At 39.8% G+C, this 22,721-nt stretch overlaps 1 protein-coding gene and 1 non-coding gene across 2 annotated transcripts; both read right to left on the bottom strand.

The window, feature by feature from the left end:
• Positions 1-3,020: 3,020 nt before the first annotated feature.
• On the bottom strand, positions 3,021-9,679 carry NAA11 (N-alpha-acetyltransferase 11, NatA catalytic subunit). Its single transcript, XM_004703219.3, has 2 exons — positions 8,975-9,679; positions 3,021-3,065 (listed from the first exon to the last, which is right to left on the bottom strand). The coding sequence occupies exon 1, from the start codon at positions 9,677-9,679 to the stop codon at positions 8,987-8,989; it is 693 nt and encodes a 230-aa protein (XP_004703276.1). The 3' UTR covers positions 3,021-3,065; positions 8,975-8,986.
• An 11,868-nt stretch (positions 9,680-21,547) lies between these two features.
• LOC115873376 lies at positions 21,548-21,609 on the bottom strand. Its single transcript, XR_004048377.1, has one exon. It is a non-coding gene; the product is annotated as a U7 small nuclear RNA (small nuclear RNA).
• Between the last annotated feature and the right edge of the window lie 1,112 nt (positions 21,610-22,721).

Here is a 22,721-nt window from a genome sequence, read left to right as displayed (position 1 = left end):
GGGAAACTGATACGGGAATTGAGGGAAAAGATGTGACTGCAAAATGCCTAAAAATAGCATAGATGATATAATGACTTTTATGCAAAATATAATCATATACACAAGGTGTTTTCAAAAGGTGAAAAAAATCCCATCGTCATCTAATTCAATTTTTCCAAGAACTCTTTGAAGTCTCACGGTATCAGATGATCACGTATATGTGAAATGTTGTGTACGGATCTGTTTTTACTGAATAAAAATGTTTTCTCTCCTCTCTGATTGGTCATTTCAAATCTGGAACGTATCATTACCAAGAAAACAAGATCCCTTCCAAATATCTTTGTGAGGGTTTCAAAGCCTTGTACTAGGCCTGACTAGTACAGATTTTCAAATGGCAGTTATGTTGAGATTTGTAAAATCTGGAGATTTGTAAAGATACAAGGATCTGTTTTATAAACCTGAGCTACTACGTTCAAAGAAACTACCTTTTAAATTTTGTGCCCAGATGATTTTGATGCAAGATGAACCACACTTTTGAGAAATACTGGGCTAGGCATTCTGTATTCTTGCATGGAAAATCCATCTTGAAAATTTCCCGAATCAGCTCCACCCACATTAAACACACAAAAAGTGGTCCTTTTTAATTACATGGCAAATATCAGCTTGGAAAGCGTATTTGGTATCTAGGATAAATGAATTCAACAAATGTTGAGTATTAGGTAAAAGCTACTAAAAATCTCATACACCTTCACTTATTAGGAAATCAAAGAAGAGGAAAAATTAATAAACCAAAGAAATCTAATAAGAAAAGATGTAATATTATTATAATCACATTTTATAAACTTTATTTGGTCTGTACATTTTGGTGAAATATATTTGAAAATTCTCAAAGGGACAAGCAGGTAGATTCTAACTAGGCAACTCAGGGGTACTTCACAAGTTTATCCTTTTAGTCAAAGATGACTTGGTACACTGAATTGCAAATGAGGAGCACCCTTGACAGCCCTATTTGCTTCTCTATAGTCTTGCTTCCAAATCTTGCTTGGTCTCTGTAGGCTTGTTCTTAAGTGAAAACAGCAGGTACATTCAGGAAAAAAAGCAATTGTTTGCCCTGTGTAAAAAGAACAAAGCCATTACAGAAAACTGTGCCTTAGGCACCCATAATTTCAGTGTTACAAAAATCTAAATTGCCATTATTACTAGAACAACGAGGGACAGGCTAATTTATACCCAAAGCTAGTTTATTGTTTGTATTCACTTTCATTATCTAAATCGAAACAGTGCAAATGAGGTAGTTACTATAATCCTGCCGTCTCCTGCTGTGAGACTGGTAAAGAGGCAATGCTAACAATGGAGAAGACTATAGTTTTAGTAAATAAAATGTAAAAGTCCCGTCTTTTCCTATTTCCCAATTGCTGAAATTCTGATCATCACAGTGAATGCACCCCGTGCTCGAGAGAAATCCTCCAGGTAAGCTGAGGCCGCTCCTTCTGCTTCTCCATCTGCTGGGCTGTTAACACGAAGACATATTGACAAGGGCTCAGAGAAAACATGGACCATTTCATCAGTACGATTATGCTCCCCTAGAGACAGATGTTAGAAAGCTGTAATATTTAAAAATAAAGAGATAAACACATGCTTGAGGGGCAAGAATGAAATAGTTTTAGAGTTGAGAAATTAAAAAAAGATGGAACTGTGCAGATGAGAGGTTTGTGTTGGCACAAAAAATGGCCCATCCTTATTGTGTGGGGAAAATTCTTCTATATCTACCTCAAGCAGTTATTGACAATTAGATGGATACTCTTCCAGTGCCTGACTCTGGGCGTGCAAGAGGTGCTTAGCGGGGGTATGAGCCCAGAGAACACTCTGTCATCAGACGGCGAATGGCAGGGCTGTGGCGCGAATCCGCATACACTGCTTTCAAAAAATTTGAAACATGAAAAATGTCATGCACTATAGCAATTCACATTCAGCTAACATAAGACATTATTAACTAATAATAACTCTGGATTTATCTAGTGACGTCACTGCAGAGATGAAAATACTTTGCTCCACTTATTTTTACCAGAGGAAAACGTAAAAGGGGACTATAATGGTAGGTTATGTACGTATTTACAATGGTGCCTATATACATAAATACATATGTAGCTGCTGTACATTAAGTCAACATTTAACATTCTTTGATCAGTAGATTCTCTTTTGCTGAAGTTGTCTTGTTTTTTGTGAAAAAATAAAATGAAGCGTGGCAATAGAAAAGTGGAAGAAATTTTAGCTTCAACTTCAGGCTGACTGGGGCTTAGAACATGGATGTGTCCTTCACTTCTTGGAACTTGTTTCTTCTAATAGGAATAAAATATCTACTTCACAGTAATGCTGAGATTAACCATAATAAACATCAAGGTCCTGACATTGTATCTGAGCATTGTTGGCACCTAATGATGGACACGTCACGTCATTATTAAGAAGCCAAACCAAATAAAGCACCACACTGATACAAACAGGCAGCTCAGAGCATCCGATTTAATGACTGGGTGGCCTTTTCAAAGTCCCCGAGTTCGGAGCGCAGAAGTCCACGGCTTATCACTTTCCCCCCAGGCAAATAAAAAGAAAACCTCCTCAGAACAGGGAAAGCGGTCCAGAGAGAGCAAACGGAAACAGAGTAGCTCGACTGGAAAAGAGAAAGGCGGGAGACGGACAGGCAGGAGGAGGAGGACACGACGGTCCTGACTCCCCTGGAAGGATGAAAACCCAGACGATGGACGGCAACACCTCAAAGCCCAGGAGCTCCAGTTTGCTGCTTGTGGCTTGGCATTCTAGGAAGAGACAGCTTGCAAAAAGCCACAGCCAATAGTCGGTCATCACACGACCAATGCAATGGTGGTATGGTGTGAGCAGGAAGAGGGAGGGTCTGTAACGGCAGTCCTCTTGGGCTCGTGTGTCCAGCATTCCCTCAGGATCCCACGGGGCATGTGGAAGGCTGTCCAAGTCCAGAGTGAAAAGCTGTTGAGGCGCACCACAGAGCAGAGGCTGCATAAGCCAGGGTTCAAAGGCCGATGTGGCTGAGACGGGGAGGACCTACAATGCTGCTGTGGAGGGAAAAGAAAACAAGTGAGCAAGCGAGGACTACAGGCGCCGACCAAGCTGAAAGAAGAGACTATGACTTGAACCGCCAACAGACATCAGTACCAGATAACATAATACCCCATCACCAGTGTATAGACCTATCTCAATGGACGCCGGTGAGAATTTGGGTAACAGCACAAAGAATCACCCGTGGTTCTGGGAGTCTCTTTCCTCCTCACCATGAGGGCCCCTGTATGTTTTTTCTGGTACACCAAGGCCAATTATGCCAAGGAGAATGGGACAGAGTGAACGGCAGATTTATCCCAAAGAGTCTATTTGAAACCTAAAGAAATTGAGACACTTTTGCTTGATTATCTTCAAAGTCCATTTCATTCTAGCCTACCCAACAGGAAGTGTATTTCAGTACTAGAGAAATTAAAGATCTTTGTCCACTCGTGGTTTGTTAGATGTGATGTTAACAATTCCCTACTCCTACTTCTTTTCTGTGAGAGTTGGAGATGAAAACAAAAAAGAGCATGATTTTTAATCCATAATGTAAAAGTGAATTAGATAGTGTCTTATATACATTAATTTCCTTCTTTCTCTCTTTTTGTTTGTCCAGGCATTCAATCATTCATTTGTTCAGCTAACAAATATTTTCTGACTACCAATCATAAACCAACAATGTACTGGTATTGAGATAAATGAGACCTGGATCTTATCCTTAATTAAGTTAGACGTTTGCAGGATGAGCATGGATGGATTATTTAAGTTAAAGAAAAAACTGGTAGAGTGTTACTGTCCAGTACTGAGTAACTGCAGGACAAACAAAAGCAGTACAACTAGATTCGTGGACTATTCTTTTCTCATCTGTCACATATGCAGAGAAGTTGCCATAAGAAAGAGATTTATTATTATGCCAGAACAGTCAAACAGCATTTTTATCCAGAAGCCATCATTACAGAAAAGTCTATTTCCATGTTAACACTAAATCGGGTTGCAGGATAGAGTCAGAGATATGTAATATAAAATCATATTTTTCAAAAAGTGTATGTGCTCTAACATAAGAGGAATAAAATACAGAGAGATGAGTCAAGAAAACCATCGTTACCCTTTCAACTGGTCATGCAATAGTTATACAGAAACCAGATGTTATATAACTTCATTTTCTCAGAAAAAATATTTAAAGACATCATAATAAGCAACCTAGGATAGTTTGCTACTTTAGGTTTAAAAATCTTGCAGAAAGTACAGATTCTTCTTAAAATAAGGACATCATAGCCCTTAATTAATCAACTTAGTAAAACTCCAATTTTGTTATTTCGCAGGGTCTTTTCAAGGGAGAGAAGAAGCCTGTGGAATATCTAATTGACAACACGTCTTTATGAACAGAAAACAATGTTTTGCGGCTTCACTTAGGCAAACAAAGCTATGATGTTCTCAGGATCTCTGCCAGAAATGGTTTTACTCTGCCTCTTTGGGACCATGGCCCAATGCTCAGTATGTCTTCTTTATTTCTTCCACCGCACAGCTCAGTAGGCTTCCGACACTGTAGCAGAGACACTGGAAGGATTTGGAACATACCTCTGCTTTTTTCAGTTTCCTCTGACAAAGTCGTTATCTCAGTCATCATAAGGTATATGGCACACTGACTGAAAGGTGACGCTGTTACAGACTATAAATAATTCAACAAATAGTAATTCTCTCTGATTAGTATTTCAAAACAATATCTTATCTCTTCCCAACCCCCTCTTTATAGAGTGCAGTTGCATTTGAAATCTATGGTTTCTGGCATATCTGGGGTAAGGTTATACTAGGAATTTACCAGACCTGTCAGTCTCTAACTTTCTTCCATATTTCATTATATCATTCCAGTTATAATTAGTTGTCTGGTAAAATTAAGAACAGTCTATTTCAGTGAATTCTCATGTGAACATTTAACAACTTTTTGTTAGGATGACAGCTAGCGACAGAAAGAATAAACCAGAAATGGAGAGTTACTGAAGTAACCTTAGTTAACTTAATATTGCCAGCTCAAGTGAAAACTCTAAGATTTTGTATTTTTTTCTTATTAATCATCAAGCACATATTTCTTGTCAGGAGATGAGCAGCCGCAGTTTGATAGCACTGCTGCCTCAACCAGCATGTTGTGAACTGACCTGTCTTTATTGCTATGCCTCCTGAGAAACTTGGCCTTTGTTGAGTGTGGAGTCAGTTGCTTTGACATTCAGCTTGTCAGTGAAAGCTATTTTAATCATTAAGATGCATCTCCCTTCCAAGATTTCAAACTGTTGCTGCTCATACACAAAATTCTATCATTTGACTGCTGGGGCGAATAAGCGAACTTGAATAGATGTTATTATTAGAGATTATATTAAGCACTGAAAATTACAAAATCCATAGCGCTATGAAATATAGATAGTTCCTAACATCTCATGTATTGAGAGTTATGGTAGGCCACATTAATAACACTTTTTTTCCCATATAACTTGAGAAGCAGGGTACGTCATCGTAAAAGCTGTGAGTATATATGTCATATTTCCAACCTCAAGACTGGATCTATAAATACTGTTAACAAGCGTAGTAAGAATGAAAAAAATAATCAAGAGGTATTCATTTTACATCAGACCCAATTCACGACAGTCACTGGAATGAACCTGTATATTGGAGACTACCTCTATTTTCCAGATTATCCTATTTAAACCTTGGGGTCTAGATGGCAAGCACCCTTGTTTATGCCTTGGTTTCTTCCCATGTAAAATAGGATATTGGTTACCTACCTCAGAGGGCTATTAGTGAGGATTAAATGAGACAATCCACAAACAGTTCTTAGAACAGTACAAGTAACATGGTGATGTATGTTAGTTATTTTTAACACTATGTAATAATAGATGAAAACACTACGCTTGTTTAATTTCTTGGCTAATTTCTTTAACCAACTGTCCTACTAACCCTCAACTTTACTGTCTCTAGTCCCCATACCTGAAAGTGTAACTAAGGAAAAATGAGATTTCTTTCAAGTGGCCTTGAGCTGAACAGCCAGGAGTGTCACAAATGTTCAAGTTATTACTTCAATAGTTGTATGTGTTATCAAGTAGATACCAGACCAGAGCGACCAGGTTAAGAGGAGGGTTTTCCAAGACTGTAATCTGACACACAGTCCTGGTGGTGTCATGGTCACACATTGGGTTCGAACCCCAAGGTCAGCATTTCAAAACCACCAACCTCTCCATGGGGAGAAAGTCAGGGCTTTCCACGGCCATAAGCAGTGCTCCCTTAAACAGTTGGCATTGACTTCATGGCAGTGAGTGAGTAATTTGACACAGTGGTTAAAGAGCTAAGCTGCTAATCCCTTGCTGCTTGGTGGGAGCCAAAGATGGCAATTTGCTCTTCTAACCGTGGAAACCCCATGGGGCGGGTCTACTCTATACTACAGGGTTGTTATGAATCAGAACTGATTTGGCAGTGGTGGGTTTGACTTTTTGGACTTAGCCTTTTTTCGTCATAGTCTTTTCCCATTCAGTTGATCTGTTTTGTGTCCTTTGAGACATCTATTAAAATTATGTTTTTGACAGCAGTCTGTATAAAACATAAAAAATTTATAAATTAAAGGGTTCACAAGGGAGGGAAAAATGAGCTGATACCAAGGGCTCAAGAAGAAAGAAAATATTTTGAAAATGATGATGACAACATATGTACAAATATGCTTGAAAGAATGTATGGATGTATGGATTGTATTAAGAGCTGTAAAAGCCCCCAATACAATTATTTTTTTAAAATAATAAAAGTAGAAGCTTGTGGAAGAAAAAAAAATGTCTTTGAGATCTCACAAATCAATATCAATATCAATATCAAGATCTCACTATATGCTACAGCAAAATGTGGCATCGAAACTAGATGGTGCCTTGGTATCCTAAAGAGTAGTGTCTGGGGTCTTAAAGGCTGGTTTTCAAACCAGCAGCCAGCTAAGTGATCTTAAATTGTAAACAGCTAGTTTGCAGAAGCCTATGGACCGCAGTGGAAACCCAAGATCAGTTTGCAGGGTCCACAGATAGATTAAGCCTCGATTAATAGCCTTGTTATCAGTCAGAGAACATTGTAAATTTGATTATGGCAAATACATCTAGGTTAAAATGTAATATCTTAGCATTTTATCTCCCTTTTGATCCATTTAAAGAGTTGTCTCAGTTTAAAAATAAAAGTGAAGGGGAAATACATGTGAATTAAGCTCCCAGTGGATTCCCTCTGACCACAGACCAGGAATGTAAATAATCTTCTCTCCGCAGAGCACACTGGAAAGTGGATTATTGCAGATGCAGTTAGGTTAAACTTTAACACTTTTTATCATTTGATTTCCTTTTTGACTCATTTTAAATCTGTTCTAGTTTTTAATAAGCTCTATTTTCTTTTTGATTGAGGTTTTCCTGTTTTAACGGTGTTTTTTTTTGTTTTATGTTTTTAAACCACCACACCCAAATGGATTTCTTTGCCGTGAAATCAACAGACCTAGCTGATCCCTGTGAAAGTTACCATGTTGAACGAGACGGAGAAAACTTGTCTGCAGCCATCCATTGATTAGAGACATATTTAAACTCATTGTGTTTGGAATAAACCCATGCATCTATGAACTCGTACCACAGTAGTAATCTTTCTACTTGTCTTGGTTCAAAACCACTAGCGACTCCAAAGGAGAAAGACCTGGTTTTCAACTCTCTTAAAGAGTTACATTCTCGTGAGCTCCCATCCCTTTCTATGCCTGTGTACTCGTTCCGGTATCGTCTGAATTGAAAAGCAGCACTTGGGTCATGGTAGTGGCGGGAGAGTATACCTCAAGGAGTGGGAATAGTGATGCAGGAAGGGTAGGGGGAAGACGGGGAGAGAAAGGGAGAAAGGAGGAGCCGATTGCAATGACTGACACATAACTATACACCCCTTTCCAGGGGGAAGAACAAGAGGAAACATGGGGGAAGGGCGACAGCGTTTGGTGTGAGAGATGAAAATAATAACAATATACAATCTATCAGACGGTTATGAGGGTGGGGGGAGGAAAAAAAAGCTGATACCAAGGGCTCAACAGAAAGTAAATGTCTAGAAAAGAACGAAGGCAACATATGTACAACATGCTGGATTCAATTGATGCATGGATTGTGATAAGAGTTGTACAAACTCCCAATAAAATGATTAAAAAAAAACTAGTCTCAAATTCACAGGGGCAGTTCCCTATGAGTTGACATTGGCTTATTTACTAATCTGCAGTGAACAATTCCACGTTTTACCACATCTTTGATGTGATCAAAAATTAAACTTTTCACGACAGTAAACAAAGTGAGACCATGTTTATCTTGAATATGAGTAACCCAACACAATAAATAAACCAACTGAACTCACTGCCATCGTCCATTCTGATTCGTATCAACCCTACAGGACAAAGGAGACCGGGCCTGTAGAAGTTCCAGGGCTACAGATGGGACTGAACAGCTGATCTTTAGGTCGGAAATCAAACTACTAGCCACAGCGCCCCCAGGGTTCCATGAGTGATTGTTGCCATGTTTTTGCTTATCTTTAAGAGTTACAAAATGGTGATTATTTAATTCTATCATCTTTACTGCTTTAGCTGGAAATAGTTTATATATTATATATAATATATATATATTATATATAATATATTATATATATATATTCCTTCATCAATTATGTGGATACCTTGATATACAATTCAAACAGTAAGGTTGGGGGGGGAAAAGCTCATTTCTTCTACTTAATCTACTTGCGGCATACGTTGCTTCTAATAATGAGCTGTAAGGCTCACCCCAAGCCACCCCACATTCCTCTAGTCTCCAGGTGGTTTCACTTCCAAAGCTAATACGGGGCTGGGGAAGGGGTGGTGTTGGTGTCCGGGTAGGAGGGGGCCAGGTCATGGAAGGGAAAATACCTCAAGCAAGCTCTAGGCAGTGGAATTCGAGTCTTCTGAGCGATCCTGGCCTTCGGGGCTCTCCGGGTCCTCGCTGATTTCCTTGCTGTCACTCTCACTACCCACGGCCACTGGGTCCTTCTCCTGACATCCCACTTTGGAACCTGGCTGTGCGTGGCCCTTGGTCATCACGTCACTGTCCCTGCAGCCCAGCACCACGCTCTGGCCTTTCTTCAGCTCCAGCTGCCGCCTCAGCTCATCTGCCATTTGCGACAGATCTCGTTTCATAGCGAAAGCATCTTCCCCATCTGCATAGTATTTGGGTTCCACCTCACTGAGCTGAAAATTGAGGGTGTTTGAGTAGAGGTGTAGGGCGGCCCGGTTACTCTTCCGGACATGCAGGGACACATACTTGGCACTGAAGTTCTCGATCATGGCCCTGGAGGCCTGATCCATCAGCTTCTGGGCCAGGCCGAGGCGCCGGTGCGAACGTTTCACCGCCAGTGAGGTGATATGCCCGTGGGACACATCATCTGGGTCCTCCTCCATTTTGGCCAGAACATACCCCACAATCTTGCCATCCTCGTCCTCGGCAATGTAGGAAAGCTGGGGCCAGGAGAGGCCGTGGTAGAAATAGTATTTCATCTGGTAGTTCTCAGGAAGGCAGAGGAGGTTGCAGTGCTGCACGTTCATCAGGTCTTCCGGCCGGGCTTTGCGGATGTTCATGATGGCGGCCAGGAAGGAGCTGGTCGGGCTGCGGGGAAACTGCAGAGGAAACTGGCTATGGCCAAGTAGAAGGATGCTGTGCCTACAAGACGAGTCCAGGATGAAGACTCGTGGAGCGCTGAACCGTGCGCTACCTTGCTGGCCCGGAAGTGGGTTGGCAGGAAGTCGGGATGTCCTAGAGGCGGAAGAGGCGGGGCTAAGATGTTGCTTCTGGAACTGCGCAGAGGGATCCCAACCAATGAGGTCTGGACCTTATTGTGTGGGTGCGCATGCTCATCCGTTGGAGGGCCAGGAGGAGACGAGGACGAGGTTTTATGATGTCATGGGTTTTAAATAAAGCGTTTGATCGAATGCTGTCATTTTGTCTTCATTTGTTTTAATTTTAATTTGGGTACATCTGAGCAATTTTTTTTTCCTTTCGAAAATAAGCATGCAGGCAAGAACCGCACATCAGCAGCACCTTGGAAGTAACTTAGTGTCTCCTTTCAGTGGACCCCTTAACCAAGAGTAACTCTCACCTAGACTTAGAATAATTTTTATGCCATGGAATCATGGTGCATGCACTTTTTGTGTGTATAGCAGCATTTGTGAATTGCAGCTACTTTATGCATGATGCCATCATGTAAGCTGACTGCTAATCACAAAGTGTATGGTTCAAACCCACAGGTCCACTGAGGTAGAATGAGGCTGTCCTGTTAAGATTTCAGAAATCCTATAAAGGGTTGCTATGAGCCTGAATTGAATGATAGCAGTGGTTATCCAATACTCATTTCTAAGGAGCACCTTAAAAAGACCTTTTGCAGCAAATTTGTCCAATATAACACATTACTTGATTTTTTTTCAATATTGATCCCCATGAACATTAATTGTAGACACATAAAATGAAATCCTTTGTAACTTACCTTTTCTCCATATAGCATAACGTTGCCTATCAATCTGACTGTGAAGATGCTTGCTTCCTTTATGTTGTGATGTAATCCATGCTGAAGGCTGTAGTATTTGATGCTCATCAGTAAGTACTTCAAGTCCTGTTGGATTTCAGCAGACAAGGTTTTACCATCTGCATGCTGCAGGTTGTTAACGGGCTTATTTACGTAGTCCAGAGCCTTCGCTTACTTACTCCGCATAGAGATCGAAGGATGCAATCCTGACGCACGAACCTTTTCTGTTATAGATCTCACCAAAGCCCTTTATTCTGTTCAAACAACTACCTGCTGGTCTGTACAGATTCAAAAGGAATACAATGAAAAATTATGGAATTCCCATTCTTCCCAATATTATTAATAATTTTTAGAATTCTCACATTTAGACGCCTTTACATAGCAGAGAGAAAAAAAACCCCTAAGTAAACATCCTTTAAGTATTCCCCACTTTCAGTCAAGATCCGCCTGACATCAACAGTGATGTACCTCCTTACAAATCCTCTTCATATCATCCTTATTTTCTGGCAGTTTCCCGTTGATGGACTCCTGCAATCATTTTCAGTTATTGTCAGAAAATTTTTACATGCATGTTATGTCAATGATACTGCTCAATTATTTATAAATTCTGTTGAATCCTAGTCCCATGTAATAGACTCAAATATGAATCTATTCTAGCTGGTTGGACAGGCAGTAGGCTTCCAAATTTCTTGGCATAGAGGAGAGAGGACTAAGTACCTCTAGTCTGTATTGGTTTGTGGACACATCCCAATTGGTAGTTCATGGTTTCCTGTCTTTTTGTGGTTTGCCAATGCTTTTTCTGCAGTGTAGACTTCTTCCTTGAATACTATTTGTTATTGATCATATATTACCTCCTAAATAGTTGAATGTCAAGGAATTACTTTTGGTACATTGGCTCTATGTATTTCTTCCATCTTCTTTTGATTCTGCCTCTTTTCCCATACTGCTATTGGGTTGATCCAGCTCTTCCAAACTCACAAAACCCAAATTTACTGTTATGATTTTTATTTCAACTCATAGTGTTTCTATAAGGACAAGGTAGAACTTGTGCTTCCCAAACTGTAACTCTTTACAGGGGTAGAAAGCCCCATCTGTCATCTCCTGTGTAGCAATAGATGGTTTTAAACTGCCAACCTTGTGGCTAGCAGCCAAATGCATAAACCACTATGCCACCAGAAATCTTCAATCTGACTCATAGTGTCCCTATATACAGTTTTGGAAGCTGTAAAATTTTAAGGGAGAAAATAGCCTCATCTTTCTTCTGTGGATGGGTTTGAACCACCAACCTTGTGATTAGCAGCCCAATATTGCACATAAAATTTTCTAGTATTGAGATATAGTGGATTAGTAATATGATCCTTTGAGCACTGGTGGTGTAGTGGTTATGCATTGGGCTGTGATCTGCAAGGTTGGCACTTTAAAACCACCAGCATCTCCACAGGAGAAAGACAGGACTTTCTACTCCAGTAAAATGTTACAATGTCGGAAACTCACAGAGGCAGTTCTAAGCTGCCCAGTAGGGTTGCTCTAAGTCACTATTGACTCCATGGCAGTGAGTGGGAGCTATATTCTAAGGAGTCCTGGTGGTGTAATGGTTACATGTTGGGCTAACATCCTCAAGTTCAACAGTTTGAAACCACCAGACATTCCCCTGGAGAAAGGTAGGGTTTTTGACTCCTCTCAACAGTCTCAGAAACTCACGGGCAGTTTACCTGAGCGGATAGGGTTGCTATCAATGAGCCTTGACTTGATGACAGTGGGCTTGATTTTCAGTGAGCCATATTCTAGTGTGCCATAATCCATTTTGTGATGTAGTTTCTGGCCTCTGTGCTTGAGGTTATGATCCCTTTTGGAGGATTTTAGAGGGAGTTGTATGTCACAGGATTAGTGTGGGATGCATCTTAGCCCTACTTTACCAGAGGGTGTTAATGAAGTCATCATCCTTTGTTTCCACTGGGGATTGTTGCCATCAGGATCAGAGGAAAGCCTGAGATATGCAGATGACACAACCTTGCTTGCTGAAATCAAGAAGTGGTTAGGCACTGGGCTTAGATCCACACAGTCTACAGTTCAAAATCTTCAGCTGTTCCATGGGAGAAAGATGGGATTTTGCTCCTAGAAAGAGTTACATCTCAGAAACTCATTGGGACAGTTCTACCCTGTTCTAACAGGTGGCTATGAGTTGGCATCAACTAAATGGATGAGAGTTTGTTGTTATTTGTTTGTTTATTTCTATAGTGGAGTTCCTTTATATTCTAAAAGCATGGTGTTGCCATCAGTCAGAATTGATTTGATGGCGAATAGTTTGGCTTGGTTTCATTTCATTTATAGACTTACTTTAGATGTTTTGGAGAAAGACAGTGTGTTCTACTCTCATAAACAGCTAAAGTCTCAGAAATTCATGGAGAAGTTCTACCCTGTTCTATAGGATTGATGTGAGTCAGCATCAACTCCATGGTAGGGAGTCGAGTTTTAGATGCGTGAGATTTCTATGAACTCGACTCTTAGGGATCCCATAGAACAGAGTAGAACTGCTCCATCGAGTTCCCAATGCTTGAAACCCTACAGAAGCACACTGCCATATCTTTCTGCTGCAGAGGTGGTTGTGAATGGAAACTGCCAAACTTTCAGTTAACATCTGAATTTTAGTAGTTCTGGTGCCACCATGGTTAGAGCATTCAGCTACTAACCAAAAAGCTAGTAGTTCAAATCCACCAGTCATCCTGTGGGAGAATAATGTGGCAGTCAGCTTCCATAAAGATTCCAATATAAACCCATTGTGATTCAATTCTTATTCCTGGTGACCTTCTACAGCATTTTGATAGTGTACATCATTATATGGGTAGATAGACTCATCTTTCTCCAGTAGAGTGGCTGATTGAATTGAAAGACTATGTCTATAGCCCAACAGCTAACCCACCAAGGCTCTTTTGAAAAGATACAGCCTAGACAATTCTCTGGGCAGTTTTACTCTGTCCTTTAGAGTTTCTATGAATGGAAATCTACTCATCCACCATGGGTTTGGTTTGTTTGAACTAACCTAAGTTATGGCAGCTTAATCCAACCCCGATGCCTCATTAATAAGATAAAGGTTACAGTTCGGAACACTTGATGTGGCAGTTGTGTTCTGTCATTGGTAAGAAGCCATGAGTCAAACTCTACCCAACAGCAGTGGGTTTTTGTGTTTTGTTTTGGACAGACTGTTTTTGGAGTCCTTGTGAGTTCAAAGCTTTCAAGCATTTAACTGGAGTTCAATAAGAACCACCTTAGAGAAAGGCCTGGTGATACACATCCAAAACCAAAAACAGAACAGGCACTGAATATCCTGCCAAGTACATTTCTACTCTGACACAGCAGTATGTGGGGTTGCCATGACAACTTAACTTGACAACCACTAGAATGGTGGTTTCTTCACCACTGGACTTGCAACATGTATTTCCTTGACATTATTAAAGGAAAAATTTATTCAAAATGTCGTGAGAATTTTTAAAAATTATTTTATTGAGGGCTCGTACAATTCTCATCACAGTCCATACATACAGCCAGTGAGTCAAGCACATATGTGCACCTGTTGTCCTCAGCAATCTCAAAACATTTGCTCTCTACTTTAGCCCTCAATATTGTTTGCTCATTTCCCCCTTCCCTCCTCCCTCCCCCTCCCACCTGTACCCTTCACAATTCATAAATTATTATATTTTTGTCATAAGTTATTTTTTAATAGTATGTTTTAATCAATATCCCACAAGTCATTACATTAGCTTTAATACAAAAATATGCTTTTGCATGCTGAAAAAAAAAGTACACTTTCTTAAAGACAATTATTTGAGGAACTTTTCTTCATGCGCATGAAATAAACTTGAAACTTACAAGTGACCCTTACAGTGAACCCAAACTTCCCTTTCTGATTTTATGGGGTTATCTATAATCTTATACAGGCTTGGCAAATCGAGCAGGTATGATAAAATGAAACACTTCAGAAGACTGCAATGCCTATCAACAATTTATCTGCCATTTGCACTGCCAGCTCTTGCTGCCTTGACTTATTCAACGTGACATCGAACAAGGTGAAGATCCTGGACTCACAAACATTTAGAAAGACGAGAGGTACTATTGGTCAACAAGTCTTCATTTGGTTCTTTTGAATCTGGGCGCTAGTAACTAATCTTTGGAAAGAACTTTTAGAGGAAACGAGTTGAATCCCATAAAGGAAAATGACAGCTTCTTTGATTGCGGCATACACCAAGGATTTCCGTACATAAACCAGCTCCGTTATAAGGTCATTTCTATGACATATAATAGAGCAACAGTGAGGGGCAAATAGATGTTTTTGCACCTACTGAAGAAATAAACTGTCATCTTTTCTTCAATGGTCCATCATTAAAAGGAATATGAAAGGTTATAGAGTCAGTCACGTAGGTTAGCAATGACAGCAAAGAAAAATGTCTTACTTCCTCATCTTACTGCACATTCTAAAACCACTTTCTTCTGGGAGTGCTACTGACAGGAGATATGTGCATAAAATATGAGGTCGTGATTTTTTAAAAAAATAGGTGCATTTTAAAATGTTTTATTCAAAAACTGGTTTTGAATTTAACATTGAGTTCAGACCATGGGCCCTGCAGTAAGACAGCCACGGAATTCCACAAGCAATAAACTGGAGCAAAGAGGGGATAATGGCTGCTGAGAGGAATACACAGTAGCTTTCGTTAGGCTAATGTTAGAGGGCGGTTCGGTCCTGAGGAGTGCCATGGCAGCGTGCAGAACAGCTGTAATCAGAGAGGAACTTTAAGACCCGAAACCTCACCGAGAATGGCAGCGACAGGTAAAGGCCCACGTTATTCCGAGTCAGGGAGAACGGCTCAGATTAAGCAATGGGAAATCATTTTCCTTCATGAACCCGTGTTCAATCTAAAGCAATTCCCCCCTTTTCTCCTGATGGCCAAAAAAATACAGATCACATGGTCCAAAGAGACCAAATGCTGGGATTCTATACGGAGTTAGATGAAAGAGGAGAAGTTTTTCAATAATTTCTATGAGAAAGGTCATGGTTCTCGAATGTTAGCTAACATTGGATGCAGCAGAAGGTTAAGATTAGGAGTGACACAGTCCTTCCTGTATTATCAATTCCTGGCTATATAAAAAAATGTACACATTTGTGATAGGAATTTCCATGATCCCAGAGACCTAGAAATTAATTTTATCCTGGAAAAGGATAACTTAAATCTTATAGGTAAATGTATGTAACATCCACACAAAGAACCGCCTTGATCGAGTTTTGGGAGTACAGAAAGACTAATACCAACGATCTAAGATTTAGTCATCTTATCTAGGTGCTTGCAGTCGGGCAGTGGCCAATAAAGAGCTAAGCACATCTTAGGGAAAAAGTTTCCTGGAGATAAAATGTTTTCTAAATTCCTTCTCCAAATTTAAAACTACAAAGTAAACAAAAAGACCATCTTACTCCCTATCAGTCAATGTCAACATAGTGACCCTATATAGGTTTCCACAGCTGTAAATCTTTAGGGGAACAGCTAATCCCAATGCCCACCTCAGGGGGTTTAGGTGCCATTGGTTCTGTTATAACTCAACCTTATACAGCAACCCACTGCCCACTTCTGCGCCACCCTGACAATTATTCCTATGCTGGGGTCCATCCTTCCGGCTACTGTCAATTTATATCATTGGGGGCCTTCTACTGATTTGCTGCCTTACTACTTTACCAGGCATGATGTGCTTCTCCAGGGACTGGGGTCACTGGAGTTGGTCAACACTGACCTTGTAGTTAGCATCCCAATACTTAACCAACAGCGCCACCTTTCCCCACGATTAGGAGAACAACAATAACAACAAAAGGTTTTCATTATAACCAAAAAGAATTTTTCCTAATGAGAATAAGAAAATGGAATGAAAAATATAAAAATAAATTGAGTCTAGGATTGAAAAAGAAAATGAAGCAGGGCAAAGAGCTATTGCTCAAAAATGTGTGGGATGCATGCCTAGTGGGTATTAACGGAAATATTCAAATCCACCAGTCCCTCCTCCGGAGAAAGATGAGGTTTTCTGTTCCCATAAAGATTCACAGCCTCAGAAATCCTAAGAAGCAGTTCTCTTTTGCCTTACAGGATCATTATGAACAGGAATTGACTCAATGACAGCTTTTGTTTTTTAATCATTATACAAAAGAAATGCAAAATGAACATAACGTAGCAGTCAGTTTACAGGACTAAATATCACTTTTATGCTTTGAGAAGTGGACTGGTCATTGTCTGTAATGCAATAGTTATTTCCAATCTTTCACCTGTGAATCATGTTTCTCAGATTTCTTTGTGAACTGGTTTCCAGGTAAATTTGGTTTGTGGGAGGCACAGGTGAGGGAAGGGTGGGAGGGGGGAAAGATGGGAAGCCAACATGCTTGTCCCTCACTCCACCTTGATAAATTATACATTATTTTTATTTTCATATCTTTCACTGACTGCTGTCTTCCTTCCTCCATGGTTTAATTTCGAATGGGACTAAAATTTCATATTCATTTTTGGTCTTCACATTACTGCTAATTGAAAGGTTGGTGGTTTGGACTCACACTGGGCATCTGGGAGTGCAGGGCATGAGATATGCTTCTTCTAAAAGGCCACAGCCTTAAACAGTCTAAGGAACAGCCCTCCTAGGCTCGCACTGATTCACCAGGAGTCAGAAGCAATTTGACCCCAACTAACCACAGCACAGATTCTAAACAACATCATATCAATATATATATGACTGTTTTTAATTTAGTGCAAAGATAGAAAATCTACCTTTGTCAACAATGATGACCAATTGTATGTAAACTTTACATCGTAAAGGCTTTTACAGATCGAATTGAACTCTTACCCAAACTATATTTTGTTGATAAATCATTTTGAAACAGAACTGTGCTATTGTCAGTGGTGGGCTTTCTTAAATGCTATGTTGACTTTATTGAGGCATTATTTTTAATGGACCTATTAAAACCACTGTGTTGAGAAATTCTATTATTATTTGTAGGCTATGTTGTTAATAAATAAAAGGTGTCATATAATTCCAAATACCTGGTCCACTTAATGTTTTTATTTTAAACATAAATCCTGAAGGAGAATCAGATTGTGGCCTGACTTTCTCCATTCACCCTCCACCCTTTTTTTTTGTCTTCCATTATTTGTGTGTCTAAATACTATGGAAAGCACCATATAAAATATTGAATTTTACAATTCTTACATAATACACCACTTACAATTTTTCCTACTCACATAATATTTGTTTATCCACCCTGACCTAAGGGACCGCTCCTTTATAGCCATAAATGAATGGTATAATGGCACCAGATATTCAGAAACACTCATAGACTCCCAGGATTGAGAAGGAAATACCTCTTTAAATTTAGACCACAGAATTCCTGCATCAGAATCGGTTCTACTATCTCCACATTAATTCCACTAGTGTCCTAGTTGTCCATCAGTGCCATGGATAAGCCAAGCACTGCAGAAACATTAAGGATGGTCAGAAATCTCTGGTTGTTAGCATTGTGTCAGCAATAACAGGCACAAGAGCTCATAGATATTATTTCATGGAAATACATGTAAAAGTGATGAGCTACAAAGGAGGGGGAGTAAGAACCATGGAGCAGCTAACATAGGTAAAGGGTTTTGGTGGCATCAAGTGATGCTGGGGAAACACCTGATGTCTGCCATTGGTTCAAGCAGTACAATATTTAACCTTGTTCTTGGGTAGGCAATTGAATTTTTCTGGACATCTCCTCTGGTATTCTCCTCTGGAATATGGGACTCTAAAATAATCATTTTACTTTGTTGTGAGAACCAAATGGGATAATGTATGTGAGAACTTCATATAAAATATTATTGTTCTCTAGTTTCAAAATGCTTCCTCCGCCCCCCACTACCATGATCCCAATTCTACCTTGCAAGTCTGGCTAGACCAGAGGATGCACACTAGTATAGATAGAAACTGGAAACACAGGAAATCCAGGGCGGATGATCCCTTCAGGACCAGTGGTGTGAGTGGTGATACTGGGAGCGTAGAAGGAGAGTGGGTTGTAAAGGGGGAACCAATTACAAGGATCTACATGTGACCTCCTCCCTGGGGGACGGACAACAGAAAAGTGGGTGAAGGGAGACGTCGGACAGGGCAAGATATGACAAAATAATAATTTATAAATTATCAAGGGCTCATGCGGGAATGGGAAGCGGGGAGGGAGGGGGAAAAAAGAGGACTAGATGCCAGGGGCTTAGGTGGAGAGCAAATGTTTTGAGAATGATGGGGGCAATGAATGTACAAATATGCTTTACACAATTGATGTATGTATGGGTTGTGATAAGAGTTGTATGAGCCCTTAATAAAACTATTAAAAATAAATAAATAAAATTAAATTAAAAAAATATTATTGTTCTCACCAGATGTAATTATTTTTGTAGAAGTCATCTTGAGGGCCATGGGTGCTGACTGGCAGAAACACTTAATGTGACCAAAAAATAATGGGCAAGCAAAGGAAAACACAGGAAATATACAATGTCAGAGGTTATGAATGGGTTTTTAAGTAATTTGATTAAGAAGAACAGTATTGGAATAACAAAAAAGACAAGGGATAGATAAGGTTTTGAAGGAACACAAGAGGAGTAAACTAATTTTGCTCACCATTTCCTATATCAAGCTTATAACTTGTCTCAGTGTTAGTTATAGAAACACTCCTCTTTAAAATGTCACCAACATATTTTATTCCATGCCTCTCTTGGAACTTTGCATGCGATCAAATGCCCTCATCTATATTGTGAAGCAGGAAGTAGAGTTATTAAGTGAGAGACATAAAACCAGTTCAGAAAGTAGTCATTGCATTTTAGAAAGAGTCCAAGATGCCAAATGCCTACATCAATTGCTTTTGGTTTCCTGTATGCTATGGGTTGCCAACATTTAGCAATATTTTTCCTTTATTATCTCTTTCTCCTATGGTCTTGTCATTTTGGAAATAGTTGACTGAACTTCCTTTCTTTTTTTTCCCAATTCAGCTGCTTCAAAAATGAATCATTTCTAAAGCTCACATAGTTAACAAACCTTCCAAATAATGGTTCATGAGAAAAGCTCAGTTTAACTCTTAGTGGTTCTTTCAAGGAGAGGTTTTATTTACTATTTAGAACAAGTATGTGAGGGGCTCCAAAAGTTCATGGAAAAAATGGAACGAAAAGATAATTGACTTTTTTCACAAGCTTTCTGAAGTCTTGTAGTTTTTTTGGTGAGTTGAACCCCACGTGGCTTAAAAATGTATTTTCTAGATCTAGAATTCTAAGAGTGCTAGTATAAAACTAATTTTGGCTTCATTAAGTTTGGCTGATGGAAGGCAAGGAGATATATTATTTGATGACATGCTTAACATTGTGTTAGAATTCACTCAGTAAAAACAATTCTCTCTAACCACGTAGTAAATGACTTAAACATTTTTTCATACTGAAAGGGGAGATTTTGATGGATTTGCAGTTCTATCCTGCCCAATAAGGTCTCCATGAGTCAGAATTGACCCTATGGCAATAGATTTGGATTTCGTTTATTATAATAATTTCTGTGCCGTACCGTTTAACACATTTAAGCAACACAGCTCAATTAATGAACACGGGCTGTATGTTTCCATTGAATTCATAATTTGTCCAGAATCACATTGCCATTTAAACACAGGTTTGCGATTCACTTTCTAATTAATCCAAGAAATGTTAAGCATATTTAAATTTCTTTTGTCTCCCTAGACTTTCTTCGTGTCTTATTCTAGTTCTCTCTTTCATTAGCTTGGGTTTTCTCTCAGCCTCTCTTCCCCAACACGGCACAGATTGAACATGCAAAGCATACAACAGCGAAGGAGAGAGATGACACATGGGTCACTGGTCTCCTGGCTCACTTCACTCATCTGCCTCAGCTGCCACCACTAATTAGGGTGAAACGATGACTACGACCAGGCCTGCTGGTGCTGGTGCTGTATTTGAATGCACTTGCAGAGTCTTCCATATTTTTATTCCACTCGATCAATTCATTACTCAAGGTCTAATCTAAGAAGGCCAAATGTTATTTTCCTAGAATGTATGGCCTTTTTGCAGGATCATATACTTTTAGTAGTGAAAGGTGTCTTCCATGTGAAAGAACGTTTGGATCATACGCAGAGTTGAAAAATTAATAAAGAAACACATACTCACTCACCACTGGGCCCAAGAAGCAGGACAACAGCAAGACCTTTGCTATACCTTGGATAGCCCTATCAGATGGCTTCCTTTCGTACAGAGTGTTTTGATAATGGCTAGTCTAGTAACCCTTCCCTTTCTTTTGTATGAGGGTTGTGGTTGTTAGGTGCCATCAATCAGGCCCTGACTCACAGTGACCCCATGAGTAACAGATCAGAAAAGAACGCTGCCAGGTGCTGAGCCTGCCTCACCCTTGTTGTTTGAGTCCTTTTCTGCAGCCACTGTGTCAGCCCTTCTCATGGAACGTCTCCTTCTTTTAGCTGACCCTCCACTTTATCAGTCAGAATGTCCCCCTCCAGGAACTAGTCTCTCCTGGTAATATGCCCAAAGCACATGAGACGAAATCTTGACATTGACACTTCTGTGGAACATTCTAGCTGTTCTTCCCACAGGACATAGTTGCTCATTCTTCAGGCAGTCTCCCTGTGTATTCAATATTGCTCACCAATGTCGTAATTCAAGTACATCGATTCTTCTCCAGTCTTTCTTATTGTCCAGCTTTCTCATGCACCTGATGCAGCTGAAAATATCATGGCTTGGAACAGACACACTCAAAGTGAAGTTTTTGCTCTTGAACATATTGAAAAGGTCTTGCGCAGCAAGTTTACTCAATGTAATGCAACACTCTTCCATGAGCGTCACTTGTGATTCCAAGCAACATCAAAATTTTTGTGTGTATGGGGGGTTTTCTGGTAAAAACCAGAAAACCTGCTAGACAAATTCTAAAAGAGCTGTAACACTACTAACATCAAATTTTTTTAACCTCAATCTTTTCCCTATTTATCATAACATAGTCCATTGTTCCAGTTGTGAGGATTTTTTTTTTAGCTTGAATTGCAATTCCTACTGAAGGCTTTAAACTTCACTCTTCATCAGCAACTGCCTCGAGTCTTCCATGCTTTTAGTAAGCAAGGTGATGTCATCTGTAACATGTTGCTAATGAGCCTTCCTTGAATCTAGATGCCACTTCTTCTTCCTGTCATCCATCTTCATGCATTATTTTCTCATCACGCAGACCGAATAAGTACAGATCCAATAAGAGGATCCAAATTTGACTCATACCTTTCCTGATTTTAAACCAGGCAGCATTCCCACCCATGTTCTGTTAGACAGCTGCCTTTTGGTCCAAGCAAGGTTCCCCTGCTATATTCATTGATTTCTTGGCTGGTCGTTTCTTAAGCAGTGCATGTGCATCTGAGAGCCTCACTAAGATGGATTTGCATAGACGCTGCAGCAATGAAGTTAAATATAACAACAGTTATGAGACGGCCTGTTAGAATGATTGTCTCTTGGTCCATGTACTGTTTTCACTGCTGGATTTTACCGCTTAGGCTCATCCTCACCAAGATCTATCTTGAAGGACAATGATCTCTGTACAAGGATAATGCCTACATACAAAAAATTTTATTCAGATTTAACCCCCCTCCAAAACCACTTGAGCTTATAAAGAAAATGAAGAATTCTCCAAAGTTCTTTCACTTAAAATTGATCAAACATGCAATCAAGATGCATTTATAATTACTGGTAAGTAAACATAAAATTTAGAAACAAAGGGGAAGGGTGAGTAGTTAAAAAATGTTCCTTGGATGATAGAGATGAAGCTAGAGATTACATCCATGGTTCTCACTTTTCTTAACGCTGTGGCCCTTTCATACAGTTCCTCATGCTGTGGTGACCCCCAACCATAACATTATTTTCGTTGCTACTTCATAACTGTAATTTTGCTGCTGTTATGAATTGGGTGACCCCTGTGAAAGGGTCATTCGACCCCCACAGGGGTCATGACCCACAGGTTGGGCACTGCTGGATTACATGATAGAAATTTGCAATACGAATAACTTCTTCGTTGTAAAT

The sequence above is a fragment of the Echinops telfairi genome, unplaced genomic scaffold (genome assembly GCF_000313985.2).
Source record: "Echinops telfairi isolate 266 unplaced genomic scaffold, ASM31398v2 ScPeMD7_7468;HRSCAF=8506_0, whole genome shotgun sequence".
Classification (NCBI taxonomy): domain Eukaryota; kingdom Metazoa; phylum Chordata; class Mammalia; order Afrosoricida; family Tenrecidae; genus Echinops; species Echinops telfairi.
Note: the sequence above shows the minus strand (reverse complement) of the source record. Positions and strands in the feature narration are given on the sequence as shown.